Source organism: Echeneis naucrates, chromosome 9 (assembly GCF_900963305.1).
Source record: "Echeneis naucrates chromosome 9, fEcheNa1.1, whole genome shotgun sequence".
Taxonomy (NCBI): Eukaryota; Metazoa; Chordata; class Actinopteri; order Carangiformes; family Echeneidae; genus Echeneis; species Echeneis naucrates.
In genome coordinates, this window is record NC_042519.1 from 17,571,318 (window position 1) to 17,595,675 (window position 24,358).

The 24,358-nt window shown below is 39.9% G+C and overlaps 3 protein-coding genes across 4 annotated transcripts; all 3 read right to left on the reverse strand.

Annotated features, from left to right (window-relative positions):
- Positions 1-3,583: 3,583 nt before the first annotated feature.
- LOC115048937 (proepiregulin) lies at positions 3,584-8,661 on the reverse strand. 2 transcript variants are annotated; one of them, XM_029510811.1, is made up of 5 exons: positions 8,470-8,654; positions 6,756-6,839; positions 5,934-6,060; positions 5,689-5,835; positions 3,584-4,624 (listed from the first exon to the last, which is right to left on the reverse strand). In XM_029510811.1, the coding sequence occupies exons 1-5, from the start codon at positions 8,507-8,509 to the stop codon at positions 4,486-4,488; spliced, it is 537 nt and encodes a 178-aa protein (XP_029366671.1). In that variant the 5' UTR covers positions 8,510-8,654; the 3' UTR covers positions 3,584-4,485. The 2 variants fall into 2 exon arrangements, with proteins under 2 accessions (XP_029366671.1, XP_029366672.1); XM_029510812.1 differs by lacking the exon at positions 3,584-4,624 and adding an exon at positions 4,633-4,859 and having other exon boundaries at positions 8,470-8,661.
- A 978-nt stretch (positions 8,662-9,639) lies between these two features.
- On the reverse strand, positions 9,640-11,543 carry LOC115049288 (epithelial mitogen homolog (mouse)). The gene is made up of 5 exons (XM_029511378.1): positions 11,410-11,543; positions 11,065-11,193; positions 10,695-10,815; positions 10,406-10,558; positions 9,640-10,024 (listed from the first exon to the last, which is right to left on the reverse strand). Exons 1-5 carry the CDS (start codon positions 11,441-11,443, stop codon positions 9,970-9,972), a joined length of 492 nt encoding a protein of 163 aa, XP_029367238.1. The 5' UTR covers positions 11,444-11,543; the 3' UTR covers positions 9,640-9,969.
- Positions 11,544-12,684: 1,141 nt separating this feature from the next.
- LOC115048855 (probable bifunctional methylenetetrahydrofolate dehydrogenase/cyclohydrolase 2) lies at positions 12,685-22,497 on the reverse strand. The gene is made up of 8 exons (XM_029510662.1): positions 22,343-22,497; positions 20,545-20,729; positions 20,180-20,302; positions 19,529-19,681; positions 17,975-18,082; positions 15,676-15,768; positions 13,628-13,753; positions 12,685-13,131 (listed from the first exon to the last, which is right to left on the reverse strand). Exons 1-8 carry the CDS (start codon positions 22,483-22,485, stop codon positions 13,016-13,018), a joined length of 1,047 nt encoding a protein of 348 aa, XP_029366522.1. The 5' UTR covers positions 22,486-22,497; the 3' UTR covers positions 12,685-13,015.
- Positions 22,498-24,358: the final 1,861 nt, after the last annotated feature.

Consider the following 24,358-nt stretch of genomic DNA (forward strand, 5'->3'; position numbering starts at 1 on the left):
CAGAGATTGTGCTTTGTCTCTTTACCTCCAGTGGGTGCAGCTTTTATAGACCAACGCCTGCCTCTCCACTCCAAGAAAAAAGAAAGGGTGTGTGTGTGTGTGTGTGTGTGTGTGTGTGTGTGTGTGTGTGTGTGTGTGTGTGTGTGTATGTGCGTGTGTGTGCGTGGTGATTAATCTGCCTCAGGCAACACATTTTGCACTCACACACAACAAACTTCAGTTGGAGAATAATAAGCCTGAATAAAATTGAGAGACAAAACAGTTTGATGTATTCTGACTTGTTTCTTGTCCCCATTAAAACACACACAAAGGTTTGCTCCTGTATCTTTAATAGTTATTGCTTCCTCTTTTTTCCCTCTATGGTCATGAATAAGGTAATAATTACACCATAAATCCATTAGTGACACACACACACACACACACACTCATAGCTCTCTTAGCAGGTAATAACCGTGTATCTTAAGAATGTCAACTAATGAGCTGAAAAAAAAGTCTTTCTGTTGTTTATTTTTTTATTTTATATTTTATTTTATTTGGGAAATAAAGCAAATTTGGGATTTGAAAGCATAATTGGGAAATTTAATAAGTTTAAATAGATGAAATGTTCTCCATTGGCAACACTCATATGCAGATTTAAAGATGACCATGCCCAGGACCAGCTGCACTTTACTCAAGGTACAAAGATGACCAACGATGGCAGTAGGCATATAACAAGTTTTTATGACTGCGTGCGATTTGCAATTAATTTATCAGTGTCAGGCTGTACAGATATGGGCGAGTGTTGAGAAGAATGTTAACAGCCCAGCTAAATCGTGGAGTGACGTTTCGACAAATTGACGTGTGGATTCAAATTGCTTTACAGGTCTGTTTTACAACTTTTACATGAGAGGTCAAATTTGATCTGAGTTTTTATGGGGGACAGCAGGCAGATTAACTTCTTTCCTTAAGCACATAGGACCTATTATTTCTTCTTCTTCTTCTTTTTTTTTACTGAGTCAGGGATTAAAATTCATTAAATCCAATTTTAATGTTAAAAGTTTGTTTAGTCTGATTTATCCTGTGTGGTTATTTTTTTAATGAAGGCAAGCGTTACTGTTTCAATACTCTGTAACTAAGAGGCGACCTCATGGCTTGGGCGGGGATGCTGCACATGAGGGTTTGTTGTTTTGTTGTTGTGTCTGCAGACAGAGGTTGTCCCATTGTTCGTACTCTGGTGGAATCTAAGTGAGGTCTTCTAGGAATGCTGGGAACTCCTTGGGTCATTCCTTCGGCCTCAGCAACGACCAGCAGCTCCAGACACATTTTGTTTATAACAGCCGTGGAATGAAATTGTTTGGATTATGTGTAATGGCATTGAAGATATGTGATATGAATGTGTGGAAAGTCTGACACAAGCCTGGGGAGAAGTGCTTCGTAACAGCCGCCCCCTCAAACACGTTGCCGTGTGGCTAACGGCACGAGGGGTGCAAACTTTCTGAAACACAAATACACACGTATCCATTTGGATCAAACTTTGACACCCATATTTTTACACAAGCTTAGTAGCAGTGATAATTAAACCACCTCCACCTCTGGAAAAAGGATTAATTTTCCCATGAAGCACAAGCTGGGACGAAGAATCTTGTAAATACAGAATAACAGCCTTCGAGGTAGACACACTAACAGCTCTGTGATGCTGTTCTTAAGCATAGTGGTAATGTATATTCATTTATTTATCATTTAGATAATTGGCCCCGAGTCTTGATCGCATACTTCCATATTTGGGAAATTCTAGCTGTCATCCTGTTGTAATGGTCGGTCCAAATGTGGACAATCTGACAGTCGTAGTGTAGATTTGGGCTTTGGACCAGGCGCAGACAGGGCCTGTGCACCAGTGCCGATATTAAAGTCAATACAATGTTGACAAAATGAGAGGAAAAGCCATCAAAGTTATTACAATTAAACTTAGTGCTCTTCAAATATCCAAATTAAATGGATACTGTCCAACATTTAAGTCGTCCCTCTCATAAATGTCAGGGTCAGACGTTTCAGTCTGGAGCTGAATGATCAAATGACATCATTCATCTCAGGTAGCACGGCTCACAAAAATAACACAGAAATTGAGTCAGGATTGTACAGCAAAACAAATGTGTGCCTGGTGCACGTGGACATTTATGTTTTCTTAGTGGACACGCAACCGTGCAGCCTAGTGGGACTTCCACCAACCACATTACTCACTGAACAAGTAACCTACTATTACTTATGCAGTAGTTAAGTAATAACAAAATGCATGTGATGAGTCCACGGTGGAGATTATGGCATCACTTCCCGAACTTCCGGATATGTTGATCCACAGGTTTTTTTTTAAACCCAAACGGTCATCAGTGAGTGGGTGTGTTTGTGGGTCCCAGTGTGTGGAAGTGCATAGTGATGTCTTTTTACACACAGCCTGAACAGGGTGGCATCGACAGGTGAGTTAATGTTTATGTGTGATCAGTGCTGCTCATTAGCATACAGGACATTTAATGATGTGTTAAAAACAGCTCATTGACTCTCGTAGAACCGCTAATGATGGTGAAAACTAAAATGGTGTTACTGATTAACTCGACACTGTGCTCAGTGGGTCTGATAATGACTGGTACGATCCGGACACACAAGGTTTCTTTGTATTACACAAGCTTTGGATGATGCTGGAAATTCAAGTTTTAGAATATCTCATGTTTTAAAAAGAAATGGAAACTCCGGATTGAAAGTATAATGATAAAACTGGCCTTCAACTATATGAAATGTTTGTATTTTGTTTGTTGATGCACGGTAAGGTGTTGGTTTTTTCCTCTGAACTGTAAAAGTTTTAAACCTCAATCATTTTCTTTTTATACTCTCAAGTGTCATTACTGTTTCATCAGCGGGATAAATGTATCTGCCATTTGTGTGAAACAGGACAAAACACAGACGACGCAGTCAGTGATCCTCAGTAAAGGGGACGGTGCTGCCTAATAAGTACCCAGTGTAGAGTGTGTGCTGGATGTGTGTTTAAAGTGTTAAACAGACACATTTGTCACGACATCATGTCACTTCAGCGGATATGACGCTGTTCCATGTGAAGGGATGTGTGTTAAAAGCGCATGTTTTTTTTTTTGTTTGTTTTTTTTTTTGCAACAGTCTTGGAAAGTTGACGTCTGCTAAAGACTCCCCGATTGTGTGGAAAAGTTCCTTTGTTAGACAACACAGTTAAACAAATGAATAGATCATCAGACAGCGGGAGAATCGCAGGTTTCCTTTATTTAGAATTGTCACGTTAACGATGGCTCACCCAACATGCACGACACAACAGCTGCGGTGAACTGAAACAGACCTAAAGAGCTTTCTAAGGTATGTGAAGCTGCAGGGCCTCCAACCGAAGGAGCTTCAGGTTGGGATGAAACCAACTGTCTCCCATTAACCTGCATGTGTCTCGCAGCAAAAAGGTTCTTGGTTCGATTCCCGGGTCCCTTTCAAAATAATGCTCTCACCTGTGTCCAAATGTTGAGTCCAGACAAGATCAAGAGTTTTAAATTAGTAATGAAATTAAATCAGTGAAAATGAAAGAACTGCAATTTTGAAATATTTGTCTGTTAATTTATTCAGAATTACACATTTGTACCGCTAATACTGCACTTGGAGAATACATGGAGGAGAAATGTGAAAACTATAGAGACCTGAGAAAAATGTGGCGTCCCTCTGCTGTTCCCCTCAGACGCATATGAAGCATGAAGACATTAATAAAGAAATTCAATACAGGAGTAAAACAATTCAAGCTGTATTCATATCTGTAGCAGGAACAGTGTTTCTATTCATATTTAAAATAAATTATGAAAATGAAAATACTTTCTAACTAAACAAAGATACAAATACTAAAACACACAACTGTTACACTCAGTGGCCAGTGATAATGACAACAGTGGACATTTGTTATAACATTTGTCATATCTTTAAAAAAATAAGTACAAAAATAACAATAAATAAAAGCTAACAAGGCAGATATATTAGCTATAATTTAAAAACAAGGTTTACCTGATGATAAATTTGTGACTCTCTGCTTGAGCAGCTAGATGGTGAAGACTTTTTTATTTTACAGGGATATAAAAAAAAAAAAAAAAAATACATTCAGTCTAATGTTAAGAAACTACAGCATGATGACGCTTGGATTAGTATACTTATGTGTCTGCTAAATTCACTGAACTCTTAATATAAACTGCGCACATTTGCCTCTCGCTTAATGAACCGAGACCTGAAACTCTGGAAACGCGCCTCACTGCAAAGGATGAGAAACGTTCAACTCTTGCACACTTTTGTGCGTCTCATGAGAAACTGGAGCGCCAAAGCGCACAAATATCTCTTTGTCCATCTGCCAGCTTCATAAAGTGACCCAAAAGCCTTGTGACGCCCGCTGCCCAAGAAACTAGCCATTGAGTGTAGGATAATGTAGCAATGCAGATAACATCATATTATTATTTTTATTTTTTCTTAGAAAAGTGGAGAAAATCCTGGTTGGCTTTTGCCTCTGGATGCCATGGGTGTGTGTGTGGGTGTGACACACTGCGTCGACTGGACTCCTTTGTAACCCTGTTGTCTCTGGCGATGTGGGAATCTGTTCTTTTTATACCTGCAGAGATGACGCAGCATGTCACAAGTGAGTTCAAAATACAACTCATCCGTGCGAAGGCCTTTGAAAGCTCTTTCTTAAAATCTGCAGATGGAGTTTCGGTGTCCAAAGAAATGGCTTCTAGATGATTATCATCTTCTGTAGAAGGGCAGGTCCCCGCATGCATCGGCATGTTGGGCAAAACTTTTGGTTGTCAAGGGTTTGTACAGTATCACCTAAAAATTTGATCCTACAACTTCCACGAAAAAAAAAAAAAAAAATTGCCAACAACAACAACAAAAGAAGAGAAAAAGAGTTTCACTGCAAATGCAGCATGGAAAATGTCAAACGTCAGAAAATGTGATATTTTTCATTTGACGTGAAGTTGAAAATGAGCTTCTTTTCATTTCACTGGTTGGACAAGCACATTTGGGAAAGACCAATGGATTACAATTAGCTGTGACTTGACATAAGAATACACCTGTCTAGATAGATCACCCTGTTTCTGACAGAAATGAGCTTTTTAGATTTCAATTCATTTGTATAAGGTTCTTTGAATAACAGCAGGTTGAAGTTATCTCACCCTTTTAAGAAATATCTATAGTCTTACTTTAAACGTATATATGTGTTCAGAATGAGGATAAACGCAGAGTCTCTCTTAAAGATGGAGCATTTACAGATGGACATTGTCACTCATTGGGAGTTGAGTCTCTGATGAGTAAGTCAAAAACTTGCTTTAAGTGAAGCTCAGGTTTTGGTCTCAACCAGTTGCTGAGGAATACATTTCACTCTGCAGCTGCTAAATGCTCCACGATGTTCATCAGCTTGTTGCTAACTTCTGCTCCGGTGTGAGCAGAAGAGGGAATCAATGTCAGCCACAAGGTTCATCTCCCACAAGGCCACTTGATATAATTTAAATTGAAAGTCAACTTTCAGTCCAGAGAGGGGAATTAGAAATGTTGCCTGACTGTCAGCTGCCCCTGAACACCTATCTACGGCTCTACAGTGCTGACATCTGATTCTCTGTGTTAACTGCAAAGTGCTTATTTCCTTCAATTATCGCACACGTTCGATGCCAAACTCACCATTTGCAGAAGAAGTACAGAGCTCCTGCCAGGCCTATAATCAGCAGAGTCACACAGAAGATGATTAGAATGATATGCTCCTCTCCAATGGGCTTAAAGACCAGCTCCGGGTTGGCACACCTGGGACCATAAAAGCCCCGTTCACACCTGCAACACAAAGAGGAGTCATCCTTCAGCACATATGATGATTAAAGCTAACTGATGCTCTCTCTCACACACACACACACACACACACAGGATCGTACTTGCAGAAGTGTTGGTCTATGTCCACCAGCAGCATACACTGGCCCCTGTTCAAACAGTAGCTGTCAAATGTTTTGTCACAGTTTTGTGTTGACCTCTTCACCACATGGGGGTGCTCCTCTCCCTGCCCTGAAACACAAGACCGCTGTCATGACCGAGGTTGGCGGCGCTCTTCAGGATCGGAGGCTGTAACGTGTTTTGGATTTTCAAATTGTTTCAGAGCTGCAGCAATTAGCCGATTAGTCACTGAGTCAGTCGTAAGCTCTGATTCTGAGAGCTTGCGTTAGATTTCAAACAAAAATGTCAAAGTTACAGATTCCCTGACATAAAAACGTTCGTTTCCGAGTCTTACGTCGAAAGTGTTGGAATTTAGACATTCAACCATTTACTTTATTGTTCCGTACTGGATTTTATTAGATTTCATTTGCCTGGTTTCATCTCAGCATAGAGCTGGTTTTACTCTCTTCAGCAACAGCAAAGCCCTTTGAAAGGCGCTGTATAAAGAAAACATCACATTGGATCATATGTTGATGTAGAGCTGTTGTTTTGAATCTCTATTCCAGCACGTTGAACGTGACATGACATGAAAGCATTTTCTGAATGAAACCATTTTCTTGTTTTCATCATCAATCAGTAACAACTCAGCTTATCAATCCGTTATTTTATCTACCATGTCTCAAAAAAAAAAAAAGTTGGGGCTAACCCCAGTATTATAGATAGAAAACAATATTCATCCACGTTTATCAAGAGCAATTATCTGTTTGCAGTGACTGTACTGTATAAAAACTGCACATCAAACTCATTTCAGCTGTCGAACTGGATACCTGCAGGCGGAGAGACGCTGTCTGCAGGCTGAAGTTTCGATGAGACGCTCTTGGTGAGCACAGACGGCCAGAGCAGCATGACCCCTGTGGAGAAGAGGGGTGAGAAGAGGTCACAATGTGAGAAGACAGGAAGGAAGATGAACACATTTGGATCAGCTGTTTGCTCAGCTAAACAGAAAGAGAAGACACAGCAAAGATTCCACTGACGGACAACAGGCAGGAATAATGGGCAGCGTTTTTAGACGCAGTCACTTTGGCTGGCACAGCAAATAAAAATGTTGCAGCGTAACACAACACTTCAACACTACGTGCTCTACCTGTGACATTCTTACTTCATCATTTGGCCCACAGTTCCCACTAAATGATTTGTGTTTCAACGTGACACTACTCTGGCCTTAAGGAAATATTCAAGACTCATACATACACAGGAGAAACCGCACTTTTTGGGGAGCAACGTCAGAGTGTGTGTGTGTGTGTGTGTAAACTACCGCACCTAGGACATTATGTGGTGTGGCTCGTGTTGCCTGGCCCACATGCCTGTTCCAGCCTGCACAACTTTATAATGCGTCGTGTTTGCAGCCGCCCACATTCCTTCTGGCAAGTCAGAAAAACAAATGAAGCTAAATGCAAGATGCGTCTAGTTATGGCCGGTTATGAATCTGGTTATACTCGCTATAAAATCTCTGGCCACCTTGTTTCTGTTGCTGCCCTGTTGTTATGGCTGCTGAGGCTTTTTGCTCTCTGTTTTCAGTGAGCGGACACGTGCCATTTGCTGGGTGTTTCTGATGTGGCTGACTGGTGTAAAGTACACAATGCACTTCAGTTGGAACGTTTTTGCATCACTCTTTAATCGGCCCATTCACATTATTCGAAACTGACTCACTCAAGTAACAGGACATTTGACTCAGTATCCAAGATGATAAACATGCACGAGGATTCAACACGGTTTTCTACAATGAGGTCAAACTTTCGACTTTAATGTCGTATTCTTTGACGTTTTTGAATGAATTCAATTTTGCTCCATCCTGTGCAACAACAACATGACCAAGAATCGAATAACAGCAGATGTACACGTTTTAAGGATAATGTGTTTGAAATGCTTCTTTCCTAAATGAAGTCTTGTACTTCCTCCTACACTGGTTACTCAAAATGTAATCGTTTTTTTTTATCTACAGTTCGTTGTGTGGCTTCTTGGCGATAAGAATGAATCAGAACAATAAGGAGGAAAAATTACAGATCTAATCAGACCGCATACTTCCTCCAGTAGTAAGTCTTCCATTCTTGGTTTATTTGCTGACATGTGTCACCATCAGTCCGACTCTGAGTTCAGCATGGGCGTCATCTTATTAACAAAGGCATGTAGTGAAAGTCCTTCATCTCATTCCATCTTAAATCAGCTCTGACTGAAGAAGCAAGGTTAGCAAGAGGAGAGGTGATACTGTATGAGGCAAATCTCCCCGTGAAAGTATCACTGAGTATGAAGTACTGACAGTATCAAAATATGAAGAATAAAACTAAATCAAAAGCACTTCAATGCCAGTAAAAAAAAAAAAAAAAAGTACTGTGAAAACTTTTTGAGGCTGATTGAATGTACAACAATACAATCGGCCAAATGTAGTTTAAAGAAGGCCTGAAGTAAAGTAGCTCCACACGGTCTGTGTCTGGGAAGTCAGGTGTAGCAAATCCCGTCAAACACAAAGGAACCCCAACTCACCGATGAGCGCGAGCAGCGCGGAGACTCCGCTGTTTCCCATTTCGCTGTCAGGGGACGGAAGGACGATCCGGTCTGGATGAGAGACTCTGAACAATGATCAGGTAAGGAGGAAGACCCTGCGGCCTGGGTGTGGTGACAGACTCCGCAATTCAGGTCATTTCCCACTTTAAAGGTCGGAATAAAAAAAGACAAACCCTGCAGCCAAAACATCAGCTGAAGGAGGAGCTGCCGTTCAGTCACCTACTGCGATGAATGACAGTTCAGGGGAGGACTGCTTCACTGTGCAAAGAATAATGTCAGCCTGCAACAAAGCAAGATTCATGTCTACCTGGAAAACACAAGAAAACTTAGTAGAGGTGTGCAAAATAACGGATTAACTGCACCACAGCTAACTTTATTAAATTTACCCTTTCCAGTTTTTCACATTGGTCTGCCTGCATCATACTTTGCTTGTGTTTCTTATCTGGCTTTATTACAACACATATCTTGAACATTAGGTGTTAGAATTCAAATGAAATTAATTTTTATTTGTATGGCACTTTTCATTCATAAAAGCAACACAAAGTGTTCACAGAGGCTAAAAACAACATGGTTGTTATACACACAGATATACAGGCACACACAGACACGCACACACACTCAAAAGTTCACACCCACACACACTAGCTGTCATTAGAGAGGAGACAGCCATTGCATAATTGTACATTATTGTCATTACGTATATGCAGCCTGGGGACGTAGCTCGGTGGTAGAGCTGCTTCTTTGCATGCAGAGGTCCTGATTTCTAACCAAAGGCCAACTAGTGGTAGGCTTGTGCTGGTCCCCATAAATGAGGAAGGTTGCAGCAGGAAGGGTAAAAAAAAAACTGGCCAATCAGTCACGTACATCCCAGGTGACCCCAAATAGGGAAAAGTTGAAATAATAACTATGTGCATGCAACTGCTTCCTATAGCATGTCACAGCAGAGACATTACTGCCAATCGTCCTGCTTTATATTTACATCATGCCAAATGGAAACTACACTGTCTCCTTCACAAAACAAAAAAAAAAACTCCTTTTGATTCTCACAATTTCAAAACCAATCATTTAGTTATTAAAAAAATGTGTTTGTGGCGTTTTTGTGTGCATTTATTCAACTTTTACCCAAAGAAATTCAGCAATACACAAATCTTCATTTTCAGAAATTTATTACAAAACTAAATAATCACGTTCAATAAGTTAGATGCAACAATACAATAAATAGAGACATTTTCTCTCCCTTGGTCTTTAATGGACAATGAAATGACCCCGTTTAATTTAAATAGCTCTGTCGTCATCCAGATGTCTTTTTTTTTCACACACAGAGGCCTCCTCTATGTACATCAACTGAGAAGAAAAATAAGGCGCAAAAAGCTTTTTGGAGCTACATGATTGCTGTGAGCATCATTACTGATAATAATGGAGACGATGATGATGATGATGATGATGAGGTTGAGGAAAAAGGACAATGAGTTGAAGACTTCACACTGAAGTCTCCGATGGTGCAGATTTTATTAGTGGTGGTGATTTGATGCACCTGGAAAACAAAAACATCTGTATCAGGATTTCAACGCGTTTTTAACCAACAATTATTTGAACTCATAATAAACTTCAACTAATTTCAGATCTTATAACTGTGAATACACCAGACTGAGAAGTAACAATGGAATTTGATACTAAAGAGTAGTAATGTCAGAAAACACTGCATCATTTCCTTGGATGTAAAAACAAAACTTGGACAGACTTGAAGAGTGAGTCCCTGAAACTTTAGCTGACTGACTCACTAAAGCATGAAACAGAACAGTACGTGATTCATATTCTTTTACAAGAATGAATATCCTGTCCTGACGGGGAAAAATAGAAATTTCTTATCTCAAATGTCAAAGAAAGAACAATCTATTTGGTAGGGGACACTCACTTTCTCCGGGTGAAGCAGAAAATGATGATGGCCAGAAATAAGATGAGAACGACCACCCCAAAACAGATAGCAATCAGCTGCTCTAACTCAGGAAGAGAGCGGGTGCTCTCAATGAAGAAATGGCAGCGAGTGCCACTGTACGTATTCTTGCAGCTGCAGATAAGGCAGAAATATGTGAGTACATGCCAGGAGCGAACATGAATCTGAACGTGCATGTGGGTTTTCACTGAAAACACATTCAGGACACACAGGGCAGTTCTGTGGAGAGTGCTAAAGAGTGAAAACTTACATGCAGAAGGGTTTGTCGTTGTCTTGGGGATACATGCACTCGCCACCATTTTCACAGTAGTTTTCATGCTCGCTTCCACACGACCTGTGAGAGCGAAGAACTCGAGGTTCCTCCACACTGTCTTCAGGAGGAAAGAGCACCACAATCAGCGATCACATTTCATAAGCAAACTATTGGGACCCATTAGTGTCACTGCTTTTGTTTTTTTAAGTAATCAAGGGCTTTTCATTTATCTGCTTTTGATTTCGATCAGTAGGAGATGGGACGCCTACTGACTCAACTAATCAAGCCTCACTTGAGTGACACAAAGAAAGACCAGCTCACTTCAGAAATACTTCCACAGATCCACTGTAGTGCTGGAGAAACTTACCATTATTGAGCTGCGTGCTGAGAGCTGAATCTAAAAGAGGATTTGCTGTGGTCTGGAGGTTGTTGGTCAGAACTGCAGATTGCGCTGTTGTGGTCAGGAGAAGCAGCACTGCTGCGGCTAAATAGGAGGCTGGTAAAATTAGAGAAAATATTGATTCAGATGTTTAGATGTTTATTTTGGCTCCCTTTTACTTCATTCTTTTACAAATAATGAGCTTACTGAGAGTAAAACAACTTATGACCCCCATGGCGAGGACACCGCATTTCAATTGAACTGTAACTGCACACTGTTACATCAAAGTGTAGTTTAAGTAGTTCAAATGTAACTAAGACAAATAAAACTCACTTTTCGTCATGGATGTCTGTGTATGTGTAAACATCTTCTTTCCTTGTGGTGCGATGTCTGATGTTATCAGCTCCTTCTGTCTGAGCGCTCTGATCAGCAGCAGGTTTTTGCTGAGCTTATATTCTGCTCTTCCTGTGACTGAGGAGGCTTTAACAGCCAATCAGCAAAGCAACGATTTTGTAAAAAATGAAAAGCATTTCCTTCCAAAAAGTCCACCTGCATAATTTCCTTGATTTTCATTGACTCTGCGTGCAGAGACAAAGTCTGAACCCACAGGCTCGTTGAATGTTTTTTTTGTTTCTTCTTTGGAAGTTTCTGAACCCACGCATGTCCTCAGGATATTGATGGTTCCGCTAAATGCCTAATTTCTTTTAGGGATGTTAAAGAGTTCTGAAAGCCTCAATCTCCTCATTAGTGATCTATTTGTTTTATTATAAAAGGATGTTTTTGACAATAACTATGTCTTTGTGTTGATGCCTCTAACTTTATGAACGACTGGAAATATACAAACACAGATGACAGATGCTGTAATAAAAAGCAACTTGGTCAGAGTGTCTGCAGATCTAAGAGGTGCCTACGTCATACTGAAATACCTCAGGTGAACAGAAGCGACTGTTGACTAACTCTTTAACTGGAGACAGAACAAAACAAGACAGAGTGTGCAGCCTTGCCAGCGACTCTGAGGTTGCATTTAGACCACGTTCATGCCAGCATTAACTCATAAATAACCTTTACACCAATATGCAAGTTGTAATTATGACTGGGGAAGTGAGGCTTTGCGCTAATAATTTTTGGCACTTAGCAGAATAATAGTTTCTGGAAATTGAGCATAAGTGGATACATGAGGCCAGCCAAAGTTTACTGTTTAATGTAAAGGAAGTATTTGTAATACTGTCAATGCACAGTATTTTGAATCCCAACGCAACCACATAATCATCAACCCTGTCACATATTTTTTCACAGGTGACAAATGACAGCAGACTCTGCTTTGAGTTAATTATAATTAATTATATTAATTACATTCCAGTCTGCACTACATGGGTGGCAGAGAGACCATAATCAGTAAGAGTCGGCATCAGGTTGATGGTGTCAGTCAGCTGCTGAGCTGGATCCTGTTTAGTATCGCTAACGAGGCCAATGGATTTTAACTTATATGTTTTAAGTGAACAAACAAAAAAACGAAATAACTCAACAACACTAACTAACTAAAAGAAAGAAAGTGAGATTTTTGAACTTGCATCACGTTTTTTTATTTAATATTTCACTTTTCCAGTGAATCTGGAATGTTCAAAAATGAACCAAAATGACTTCAGTAGAAAAAATATGAATCTAAATTTTCAAAAAGTGAATTCTGAAATAAATTACTTAAATAAATAAATAAATGAGCAAAATTCACAATATAAACAAAGTCAATATCAAGTAAGTCTCCCAGCAGGTATGGAGACTTGAGCTCATGGATTTTTAAATAAAAGTGTGTTCGATGTTTGGCTGTGTTTGTGTGTGTGTGTGTCTGTCTGTCTAAATAAACTGATGTGTGCAAGTATGCATATACTGTTCGCATCATATAGCATTCATGAAAATGAATGGCTTTATACTGTGTCTGTTTTTAATGCATCAGTGCATTTCTGGCTGCAGTCACAGTGTTCTTCATCAACATGGCGACTGTCATTGGACCTACGCCTCCGGGAACAGGGGTTATGACACTCGCCTTCTCCTTCACTCCTAGAAGTTAAAGAAGTGACTGGGAGTTAAACACGTTATTTTTACTCCATGAGCCAGAAGAAGAGCTGTATCTCTGCTTAATCTTTTGCATTTGTAAAACAACATTACAAGCAGTAAACAAAGTCTGGATCTTAAAAAGCCTGTTCAGAAACCTGCCAAGTGTCATTAAAATTAATTTCATAAGAGGGTTTTTTTTTCCTCTCTATGGGAATTAAAAATGAGAGCAAATGATACAAGTGGTTTGAATAAATGAGAAAATATATGAAAAAAAAATATCCTAAATAAATATATATGATAAATATCCTATATTTATCATATATAAATATATGATAAATATAGGATATCAATGACATAATTCATCAGTTCTGTAAAAGGAAATTCTGTTATTGGTGCTGGTAAAGCTAGCTAAAGTCTGATTCAACAAATTATGTCTTATTGCTGCGTAAATACATGAAATGAAGAAGCTTTTATGCTAATTAACTTTTTGATTATTTACCCTCAAAGTCCACATCACCAATCAGCCTCACTTTTCCTGTGTTGGGGTCCTGAATACGATTTATGCCCACGTCGATGACTGCTGCGCCCTCTTTCACCATGTCTGCTGTGATCAGCCTGGGCACACCTACACACAAAAACCATGGAGGAGGGGTAGGGGTGTTAAAGTTAAAGGACACTATGATCCATAGACATAATAAACCTGCCGGATCCGTGAAATGTGGGATAGGGAGGCACCTAAAGGTCTGTTAGTGGAGTTGGCCGCTTGGCCCAGCATCAGTAAAGGTGCTCAAGGATGTTTTATTTTTAGCGGTATAAATAATAGCACATATTAGAAATCTGCATCACTTTGATAAGACTGAATATGTTGATCTGACTGAGACAACATGACATTTGAGTTTATCCCCACCTACCATGCTGTTCCCATTCCTACCCCAATGACCAGTGACAGTGTACATGAACCAAATCTTAAAAAAATAAAAATAAATAAATAAATCTAAGTACTACAGCATTAATTATGTTATTTTTTCCTTTTTGTGGTAACACTTGTCATCTCCTTTTAATCACTGGTTCGGGTGGAGCACTGAGAAAATTAAGGAGATACCTCAGCCGACTGTCTCTGGGGAAGGAACTAATTATATACCATATGTGTATTTTGAGTATCACTCCACTTCACCACAAAATTGTCCATTTTGACTCAGCAGACTGCAATTACAGCTGATCAACAATGACATAAAGTCTGAGCCAAAGAACAATTAATCACCAGGTTTAACGGTAGAAAATACCACAGCTCGTGTGTAGCACACAGACACTGGAGGAGTGACACACTAACCCCTAACTACACCCAGATCTAATTACCACAACAATTTAATCCTCTACACTTGATTTTCAAGACAAACATGCGCTAATTCCCAGGTGAAATCAAAGCAGCTCAATGGCTGGGTATCACTTAACCATGCAGTAGGTTGGACAAAGATCCAGTTCCTTACTTCCGGAACTAGAACCGAATAACTGGACGAAAAGAAAAGGAGGTACTCCTCCCAGAGAGTCGGTTTAGTCACTGGGAGAGGAGCCCATTTATTAAAAAAAGAAATCACATTTGAAAAAACGCCTTAAGTTTTTGACAGATGTTGCGGCCCTGCATTAATTGTTGAGCGCAACCAGCTTTGATGTGTAAGAAAGCAGCTGCCTGTGACGATATAGATGTGGCAGAGCCACAGGTAAATGTACTTTAGCGTTGATTATTTAGCCTCCAACAACGTCACGCCAAGCAAGGGCTGGTAAGCACTTTCACAATCTTACCTCCTTCTTGCATTACCAGGCCACATAATCCCCTGTATGGTATTTCCAACATAATGAAAAGGCATCTGACAGTGGTTTAGGGAGTGTACATGTGAGGCAAGAGCTTCAGCAATAAAAGAATCACTTCCCTTACAACTGTTTCTTTAAAATACAGTTTTGTTAGCAGTAAATCAAACATTCGTTCTCAAAGGAAAACCACAGAAATGAACCTCTTCAACAATATGAGCTAATCCAGTTGTTTGAAAGTGAAAACAGGAAACAGGTATGAACGATACACTTATTACTCAAACAGTATGCTGTAAATGTCCATTTGATTTTGTGATTGGTTCAACTTTCACCCAGTTTGCTCATTGTATTTGTGATTAAAGAACCATGAATGAGGCACAATAAAATAATACTTTGTAAGTCTGTCAGATGGGGATTTGCACAAGTTACAGCGGCACCTCGTAAAGAACACTGCAGCATTTTTTTTAGAAAAATTGTATACATTAACTGACTATTTAAATTGGCAGGTGCTTTTGCTTCATGATTGAAAGATTGCCATCATTTTAGTATTTGCTCCAACTGCCAAAAATTACCAGATCCAATCATTTTTAGTTAATTTAAAAAAGGCAACTAGTGTGACAGCTGGTAGGTCATGTCGGGATTGGTTGTAGTCGATGACCTTACTGTTGCGCTGCGACACTCTGTGCACCATTTTACAGAATAAACAGGATTGGGCCTAGCTGATGCCCGAGTTGGAAATACCTGCAGCTGCAATAATGATGTCAGCCAGACTTGTGAGTTCCTTCAGCTGTTCCCTTGGTGTACATCTGTGGGTGATGGTCACTGTGGCATCACCTGACAGAAAAAAAAGAACAGTTGGTTTTTTTGGCTCAGACAATTTGTTTTCTCTTTTCAAATAACTCAAGTGTAGTGAAGTGAAGAGAAAACTGCTGACAGCGTTGGATAACTACACAGGTTTTTAATCTTTAGGGAAAAAGATGGAAGGCACTATATGACACAAACAGGCTTCTTTTAGAATTAGTGAAAGCAACCAAAGGTAATCCAGTTCATAATTTTACTAGACTTAAAATTTATTTAGTAAAATAAAATTGCTACATGAACACCATATCAATTGACAGATGCATTCTTCAGTTCACTAGGTGATGAGCATTGATGGGGAAGGAGCATTCAGTCAGTAATTGCACAATGAGGGTAATTCTTTATCTAGGATGTGTGACCAAAAGCACAGGTGTGGAGGAAGAGAAAAGTTGGAAAAGTGAGATAAGAATGAGGAGGAGAAGGCAAGTCACAGCACATCAGACCTGTAGATCACATGCCTGCTGGGTTGTGGGTCTGTGTGCAAAGAGTGAGAGAGGAGAAGAGAACTGACCACAATGTTAAAACTAATTATTGGGAAAAATTTTTTAATATATTTTTAAGTTAGGCAAATTCTGGAAAATATTTGAACATCGCTGCCTTTTTTTTTTTTTTTTTAAATCTCGATTGGCTCCGTGTCCTTGTCATTGTGTGTTGTTACTCTCCCAACATAACCTTCTCTTTCAAGGAACAGGAAAGTGTTAGAGGGCAAGTTCCCAACATACACAAAATTCCATGTCACTGATACAGTCTGGAAAAAAAAATTAAATAAAAATTAATAAATAAAATAAATTAAAAAAACAAAAACTCTTCAATAATTCAAGTTCCACCTATCAAGTGCATTTTATCTTCATTCACTTGTTGGGTTCACAGTACAATGAAATACATGGTAGAAGGTCTGAGTAACGACATAACAGATATTATCCAAGTAAACCAAGTGTGTTGAAAATTGGCTTTGCAAGTCATGACGAGATATTCAAATTCAGATCTTTGAATTTTAGCCCACAGGTCTATGACATATACATTATGACTTCAATCGAGGCACAGAAAAATGTGAAGTTGCTGTGGGACGGAACGCTGATCGTTGTTACTGATTTACACTGAATGTAAGAGAGAAGAGTCTGAAAGTATGATAACATCTAAGGAGAAAAATGATGTAACTTTCTAGGCATGACTTCAACAATGATCAAAAGTTTTCATCTTTTGAGGAAATATGCTATGATGGCTTGTTTGTGTAAATCATATACACATCATCGCATCAGGGTACTCTGTCTCTATTGTCCCCTGTTAGGCATCAATGTAACAGAAAACCAGTCTTTTTTTAAAATCACATTCAATGGACCGGCACATCCTGAAAGCTTTTTCTGGGTGTGTGTTGTGGGTGGGGGTTTCTTCCAAGTGAGAAGGCCGAAAGATCAGTTGCACCAACCTGTTTCTGGGTTCAAGCTTAGCCTAGTTCTCCCTTAAATGCTTACAAAGTCTAGTTTCAGACCATGCTGAAGAGTTAAAATCATGACCCCCCAGGTCGAACGACTGCTAAATGATACACCACCAATAACGAATGTTGACTTTGTGTGAAAGGTAAACAAGATATCCAAAGTAGTTGGCTGTCTTTGCTGATGATTTGTTTATCATGTGCATCTGAACCCAAGATTCTTTGCGCTTTCTGAATTTTCTGAATGATGCCTCTTATTGCCTTATCAAGAAACTTCTCTAATTTTTGGAGCATTTACTCAGCCTGTAATACGGGAGCAGTAACTTGAGTGAACTACTGCAGCTATTTAAATGCGTATGTTAATCTGCCGTGACATGAAACACGGCTATACTTTGACATGTCTCTGACATATCTTGTTTCTACATCTAAGCAGTAAATTCCATTCCATGCCTTTCCAACCCCGTCCTTTCTTCCTGCACCCTTATAAGGAAAGTGGATCCGTCCTTTTCTTGGTACACAATGCCAGAAGTCTCGCCCTTTGCTTTTCCTCCCCACTCCCTTGTTTTTTTCCTTCTCCAACTGCTCCAGCAGGATGTGCATCAGCACTTATTGTTTGATTTCGCAGGTGAGGAGTAATTAGGTCCTTGATTTATTGTTGTTCAAGCATCCTTCAGAGAAAAACCAAGATCTGCAATTGCATGAAAATGCTGGCACATCTAAAGACGCACAAGGACACACATGCACAATTACCTCCGGGGCGTTCATGGTTACGATCAGTGTGCAGCAACATTGCGATGGGCATTCCAACATTTTTGGAGCGACCAGCAACCAGCACATTCTTTCCCACCGTCTCAATACCTGAAAACACATTTTCAGGAGAAAATATCTTGATATATTTGCCCAATAGACTGTACTATTCAATCTAATCAATGATAATCAATTTAAATGTATGCAAAATGGCCTGCTATGTTGTCAGCTAACAAAGTGTCTTGCTCTTAAATATATTTATTTGCTTCTTTGATTATATATATGTACGTTTGTTGTTTGTTTCACATTTAGTGAATCCTGGTAACTTCACCAGGCGCTTAACCAGCTCAAAGTGCTGCAGGAGCAAGGGTGTGCTGTTTTAGCTGCTGATGAGGCATTAAGAATAATCTTGGAAGTCCAGTAACATCTGGAGCATCCATGAGTTTGAAGACTCATTATATGCAGAAAAGGGGCACAGATATTTAAAATCTAGATCTCAAAAGAATGAGCATGAACATACAGATGGATAGTGGAGATTTGGTTTTTGCATACTGATTTGCAAAAAGCCATGTGGTGCAAAGCATAGGGCATGCAAAATAAAAAGCAAACTGATAAAAATATATATATATATATAAATAAATAAATAAATAAATAAAAACCACCCATCAAGGTCATATTCATCTCTGGCACTTATCTTTGACACCATCATGATTATCATAAGCATTACATTTCAAAATGCCCCAGTGCTCCTGCCCCCCCTTCAAAATTCCTCTGCCACAATAATTGAACCAACCAGATGTTGTTGAACTGTTGTTGAGCACCCCCACTGGATTTGATCAGGAAGGCAATCAAGGGGTTACCTCCTAAAGCAGCCGATGTTCAGTTATTATAATCGTATCACTGTGTCTCCATGTACAGCCAGTACTTTGAAATCAGACCTATGTTCTTGTTGCTCTTGGGACAGCCCCTCTAATTTGCAAAAGCAAACTTGGCTGCTACATTTGGAGAATTATATGCCAGTCAATGACACTTCATTCAGGCAAATTTATATTTTTTCCACAAACACAAGCTTATCATATCTTTCTACAGCCAGATTTCTTCCCAGGTTTTATTTCTTCTAGCTCATTCAGCCTGGTTTCCCTAATTAACACAATATTTACATCATTTACTTTGTCAAGGATGACCGCTGCTGCAGTACATTACAGGAGTGATAGATTTTACATGGAAAATGATTGCTATACACCATCTAGTGGGCACTGCCTGGTAAGACAGGAGCAAATATACCTAATTTTCCTTTTGTCTCAAGAGCACACATTATATTTCTTGTACGTAAGGTAACATCAAATGTTTACTTAGGCTTTATAAATTTGGAAAATAATAAAAAATATTGTAATTAAGATTGAGATCTAATTAGTACCATTATTTTACAGCAGGGACAAACAACAGATTACAATAAATTAGCCTTTGAAATATGAATAATCAGTAAAATTTTTTTAACAACAATGTTAACACCTGACTTTTAAAAGAATGATTGATAATGAAGCTGAAAAGATGTACCTGCTCTTTTGATGATCTCCCAGACAGCTGCAGGTGTGGCAGGCACCATAGATCTCTGGTCCAGGCAGAGCTTCCCGATGTTCACGATATGGAAACCATCCACATCCTTCTCTGGAGCGATGGCATTGCACACTGCTCGCTCATTGATGTGCTCTGATGAGGGGACAGATGGTGATGATGGTGTACACAGCATACACAGCACTTCTTCATCACATTGCTCTACTGGACTGATCCAACACAAAGCAAAAAGAAATGACGTACAGAGAAAAGCTTTACAGGCTGAACTACTGAAAAAGAACAATAAATAGCAACAAATAAAAATTGTTTTCTAAAAATGCTTAAAAAAGTACTTTGCTGGTTTTCTGTGAATTTAAATTGAGGTCTAAGAATTAAAAAAAAAAAAACAACACAAGTGTTGTTTATATTTGTTTTGTGTATAATTGTTTGGGTTCAGTAGTAAGTAGTTCTCTATAATGTGCTTCAACTTCATTCTTGTACAGTAAATTCATTGTTCACAGTTGAATCCTGCCACTAAAGAGGCCAAACTTTTCTCAGTACAGTGCGGATCAATTGAACTGCAAAGACTACCCAACCCTGTTTAACGTTGATGTCAGGGAGGAAAACTAATCCGCAGCTGTGGCCCATGTTTACCGGGAAGTGGCAGCTGCACCAACAGGCCGCTGACCCTCCAGTCGCGGTTCATCTTGTCAATCAGCTCCAGCAACTCTTCTTGCGAGACCGAACTAGGCCGCACAACTGTATCACTTGAAATACCTGGAGAATACATAAAGATTTTGTAATTCAAAATGTTGCCATGTGCATGTGAGTTTGCACTTGTGTGAGTTCAAAGAACACTAAATTAACTTTTGCTTATGAAAATGTGATAATCCATGTGTGTCCATGTTCCCATGCATGTGTACATTTTTGAAATGCATTAGGTAGATATCTGTTGTGTTTGTTGACTTGTCATATTATGCAAACAGTTTCCAGGAATACATGTCATGCTCATATCTGACCCAGGATGCTGGCTGCCCGGGTCTTGTTCCTAACATAGGTACGACTGGCTGGGTCATCCCCCACCAAGACCACTCCTAGATGGGGTCTCATGTTGCCCTGAGCCACCAGCTCTTCCACGTCACGCTGGATTTCTCTGTGGAGCTGACGAGCCAACTCTGTGCCCGAAATCACCACAGGAGCATATCTGGGGAAGTAAATCATATACACAGCTCATACCAAAATCAAAGTATTTGTAGATAGACTCTCTCTCAATTGACAAACAACATACAATAAAATTATCTTAACAAACCCAGAGGATTTACTCCATACTATTTTTTCAACAAAATGTGATTTGCAATGATGTCAGAAATCTTGATCATTGAGGCCCAAACCCCCTGATCCAGTTCGAAATTCAATTGCTAAGACCTTAGTCATATATTTAATTCATTGTTTCGTCAAATATTGCTGCTCATTAACACAGATATAGAACAGCCAGTGACACAGTAGCAGTTCAATATGTGTACACATGTAGACATAATCAAGGCAATCTGCTGAAGTTCAAATCGAGTGTCAGAGTGAGAAAGGTGAAAAGGGGGGGGGTGTATTTCACAAACTGCTGAGTTTTAACCTATATTACACACACAGCACCATCTGCTGCTGCTTTGCCTTCCTCCTCCCCCGACACACACAAGCTGCAAGGCTTCACACAGCAGCAGGTCGCTCTGTCAGCTCCAGAACATCTGACTTCAGGTGCACAACTATAGCACACAGCATGGACATGGACAAAATAAAGAAGGGAAGTGCCAAGTTTGCTTTCCACACCTGTAACGTTAGTAGTCTGCACAAGGGAACAGTAGCTGTGTGGTGGGATCAAAATCTCACTGGATTGTATTTATTCCATGAAGAATTAAGACAAAAAGGGGGTCCAAAAAGGTGGCAAAGTGTACCTAATGAGGTGGCTGGTGAGGATACACATATATCATTTGAACTCTAAACAACCTTAACCCCTTAACGCCAACCATTGCAACTTTGTGACAAACCGTTTCCATTATGGAAACAGATGAGATAGTGTGTGTATTTCCCCCAATGCCGGTTTGTGCATATTCGATATGTACCATTTTTTTTCCCCCTATCAATGTTATTAGTCAGGATGCTGAAAATGTGTTTGTGGCATTGATAAGACTGAGATGAGAAAATCTTTTATTACTTTTTCATCACTCTTGACCATTACGGCCTGTTGTTGCAAATTTGCAACATACCCGAAAGTCTACCTATTTTCTGTGCTATAGTCAAATTAGCAATATCCACTTAATTAAAACACAAATCATTTATTTCTTAGTGCATGTCTATACAAATTGGCGATAAGGTGTTAGCCTGCTATCTGTAGAAATAAAAAGATGGGGGTGAACCAGGGGCCCCAAAACCACAGTCCGGCCCAGGGGCCCCCGATGAGCTTAATCCGGCCGTGGAGAAGGCCGGTAACGAATTAACGTCATTGTGGTCTTATTTCGGTGTTATTAGTGAGCTTGTTTGTTTGTTTGTTGGTTGGTTTTTTCGGATGGTGGTGGTTAATTAGTAAACACGGGTGAACGCCGCCATTTTTCAGCCCGGTTCAGCCGTTAGCCGCCGCGGCCCGAAGCCCGCCGCGGTGAACCGTGAACGGCCAGGCCGACTGTCAATCACCCCCTCCCCGGACACGTGACGCCGGTGAATCTGCCCCGTCCCTCTCGGTTGGTTATTGCCCCCCCACACACACATCACTGGGGCAAAGACCTCGGTGTTTTGCCCCCCTCCCTCTCCCCCTCCGGTGCAGCTTACCTCGCCGCCGACTGATGTACGTGTCTCCTCTGGCTCTCGCATTTTCTGCGCGTCCGCAGTTTGGCCCTGCAGCAGTCGCGGTGTAACGTTAACGGGCTACAAACCCTGAAGGAGGAGCGTAGCGGTGAGAAGGAGGCCGCCATGTTTGCGTGCGTGTGCTGCCGAGCGTGCGCGCGTTGTGCGTGCGTGCGTGCGTACGTACGTGCGTGAGGTGGGCTGATCCGTTTTCCTTACAGCTCGGCTCTGACTGGCTCGACTCTCCTCACTTAATCAGCTGCTTCTCAAAAATGCTGCCAGCTAGTTCTTCGGTTTCGTCCCTGAACCTGCTCGCTGTTTTTGCCCTGGAGCACCTTCCGAGGTGACACGGCTGTGGAAGCAACGACGCCGAATTTATGAGGTGAAATACAATCACGTGTGAAGGAAAATAAGGGCGATTTGCCGTGTCAGACCATCAGCTGTTGGACTAAAGCATTTTGTGTATGACATAGAGGGCAAAGACGCCTTGAAAGAGGACTAACGGAGCGTCTAGACCAGCAGTGATATCTGTGAAAGGGCAGAGCTGAAGTTTTAAAGTTGAGGAATAGTTTTGGGAGAATACACTTCTTCACTTTTTGAGATATTTGTATGGTGTGAAAACAGTTCCACCAGCTTCTGGTCACCTTCGTTTAACACAAACAGCCAAAATTAGAGAGGAAACTCGTTGTCATTTCAATTTGAAAAACAGGAAGGCCAATTTGAAAAGCCACAATATGTTTTACACTCTTTTGTAGGATCAAGTATGAAATTTAGCATGTTAATGAAGTTGGTGTATACTATATCAATGCACATGCATAAATAAATGTGAAGATACACAATGTTATGATGATCAAATTTGACAGAAATATGACTTGTTTGTTAATATTTGTATGCAGTGTGCTGTGCACACATCAATTCTGGGGTATTTCAGTGACATTTACAAAACCACATCTCTCTGCATCGGATTCTTATTTCAGAGGAAATAAAACTATAGCCATGGAAATATCACAATATGAAAAAAGCGTTGCAAGCCACAGCTGTTCTGTTTTGCCACAAGATGACAGCAAATATTCTCTGCAATAATTGAATCAAAGAGGATTCATTTAATAGGCCTCCAATTTTCCAATAGAAGAAAATAAGCACCAGGTGCTGCATGCAAGACATTTGATTGGAATTTAATCCTTTAGCTCAAAAAGGAGAGCTGCACAGTAGGCAATTTATTTACACAAAATATTCAACAGTCTAAACTGAGAGATAACGAATGAGGATTATGACCAACAAGCTTGAAAGGTGGGACATGTCAGTTATGTAAACCATTCATATGCAACTAAGAGCAAAGTGATAGCAGATGTATGGTTGAATACGAAGTGCATGATTTGGACTACAATTAATTTCCTCATCCTTTTCAATATTTAACCAAGATTACCATCTACTACTAACACCCATAAAGTCAAGAGACCAGATGTTGTCAGTGTTGCTGCTGCATGTCGTACCTTTCATATGTGAATTATTAAAAAAAAGCATTGCACTTGAATAATAATAATAATTTAACTTAAATATTGTAGACCATGTAAGCATAAATGTGTTATAGGAAACAGAATCATGAAGCATATAGTTGGCTGGCGAATTTGAGAGAGAGAATATGGGACTTTGATTCATCAGGTTGTTAGAATCACAACTCCAAATGAGCTTTGCTGGTTTTGTTTTGTGTTGATTTTGGTGTACTCACTAATGCCCAAAGGTTCATTGGTGCAGTGTATGAGCGAACAAAAGTGTTATCTGCCAGCTATCTGTACACTTTCTATTGCAAATAAGATATACGTAGCTGTCAACACTATGGCAACTGCTCAAATAAGGATTAAATAGTCTTTCTCATTGTGGCTGGTTATGTAATTGGATTTCATAAGGTTGGTGTTAAAAAGTCAAAGAGAAGGAAATTAAGGGGTATTTGCAAAGATAGATATCAAAGAGGAAATAAATGAGAGAGAGAGAGTTATGAGA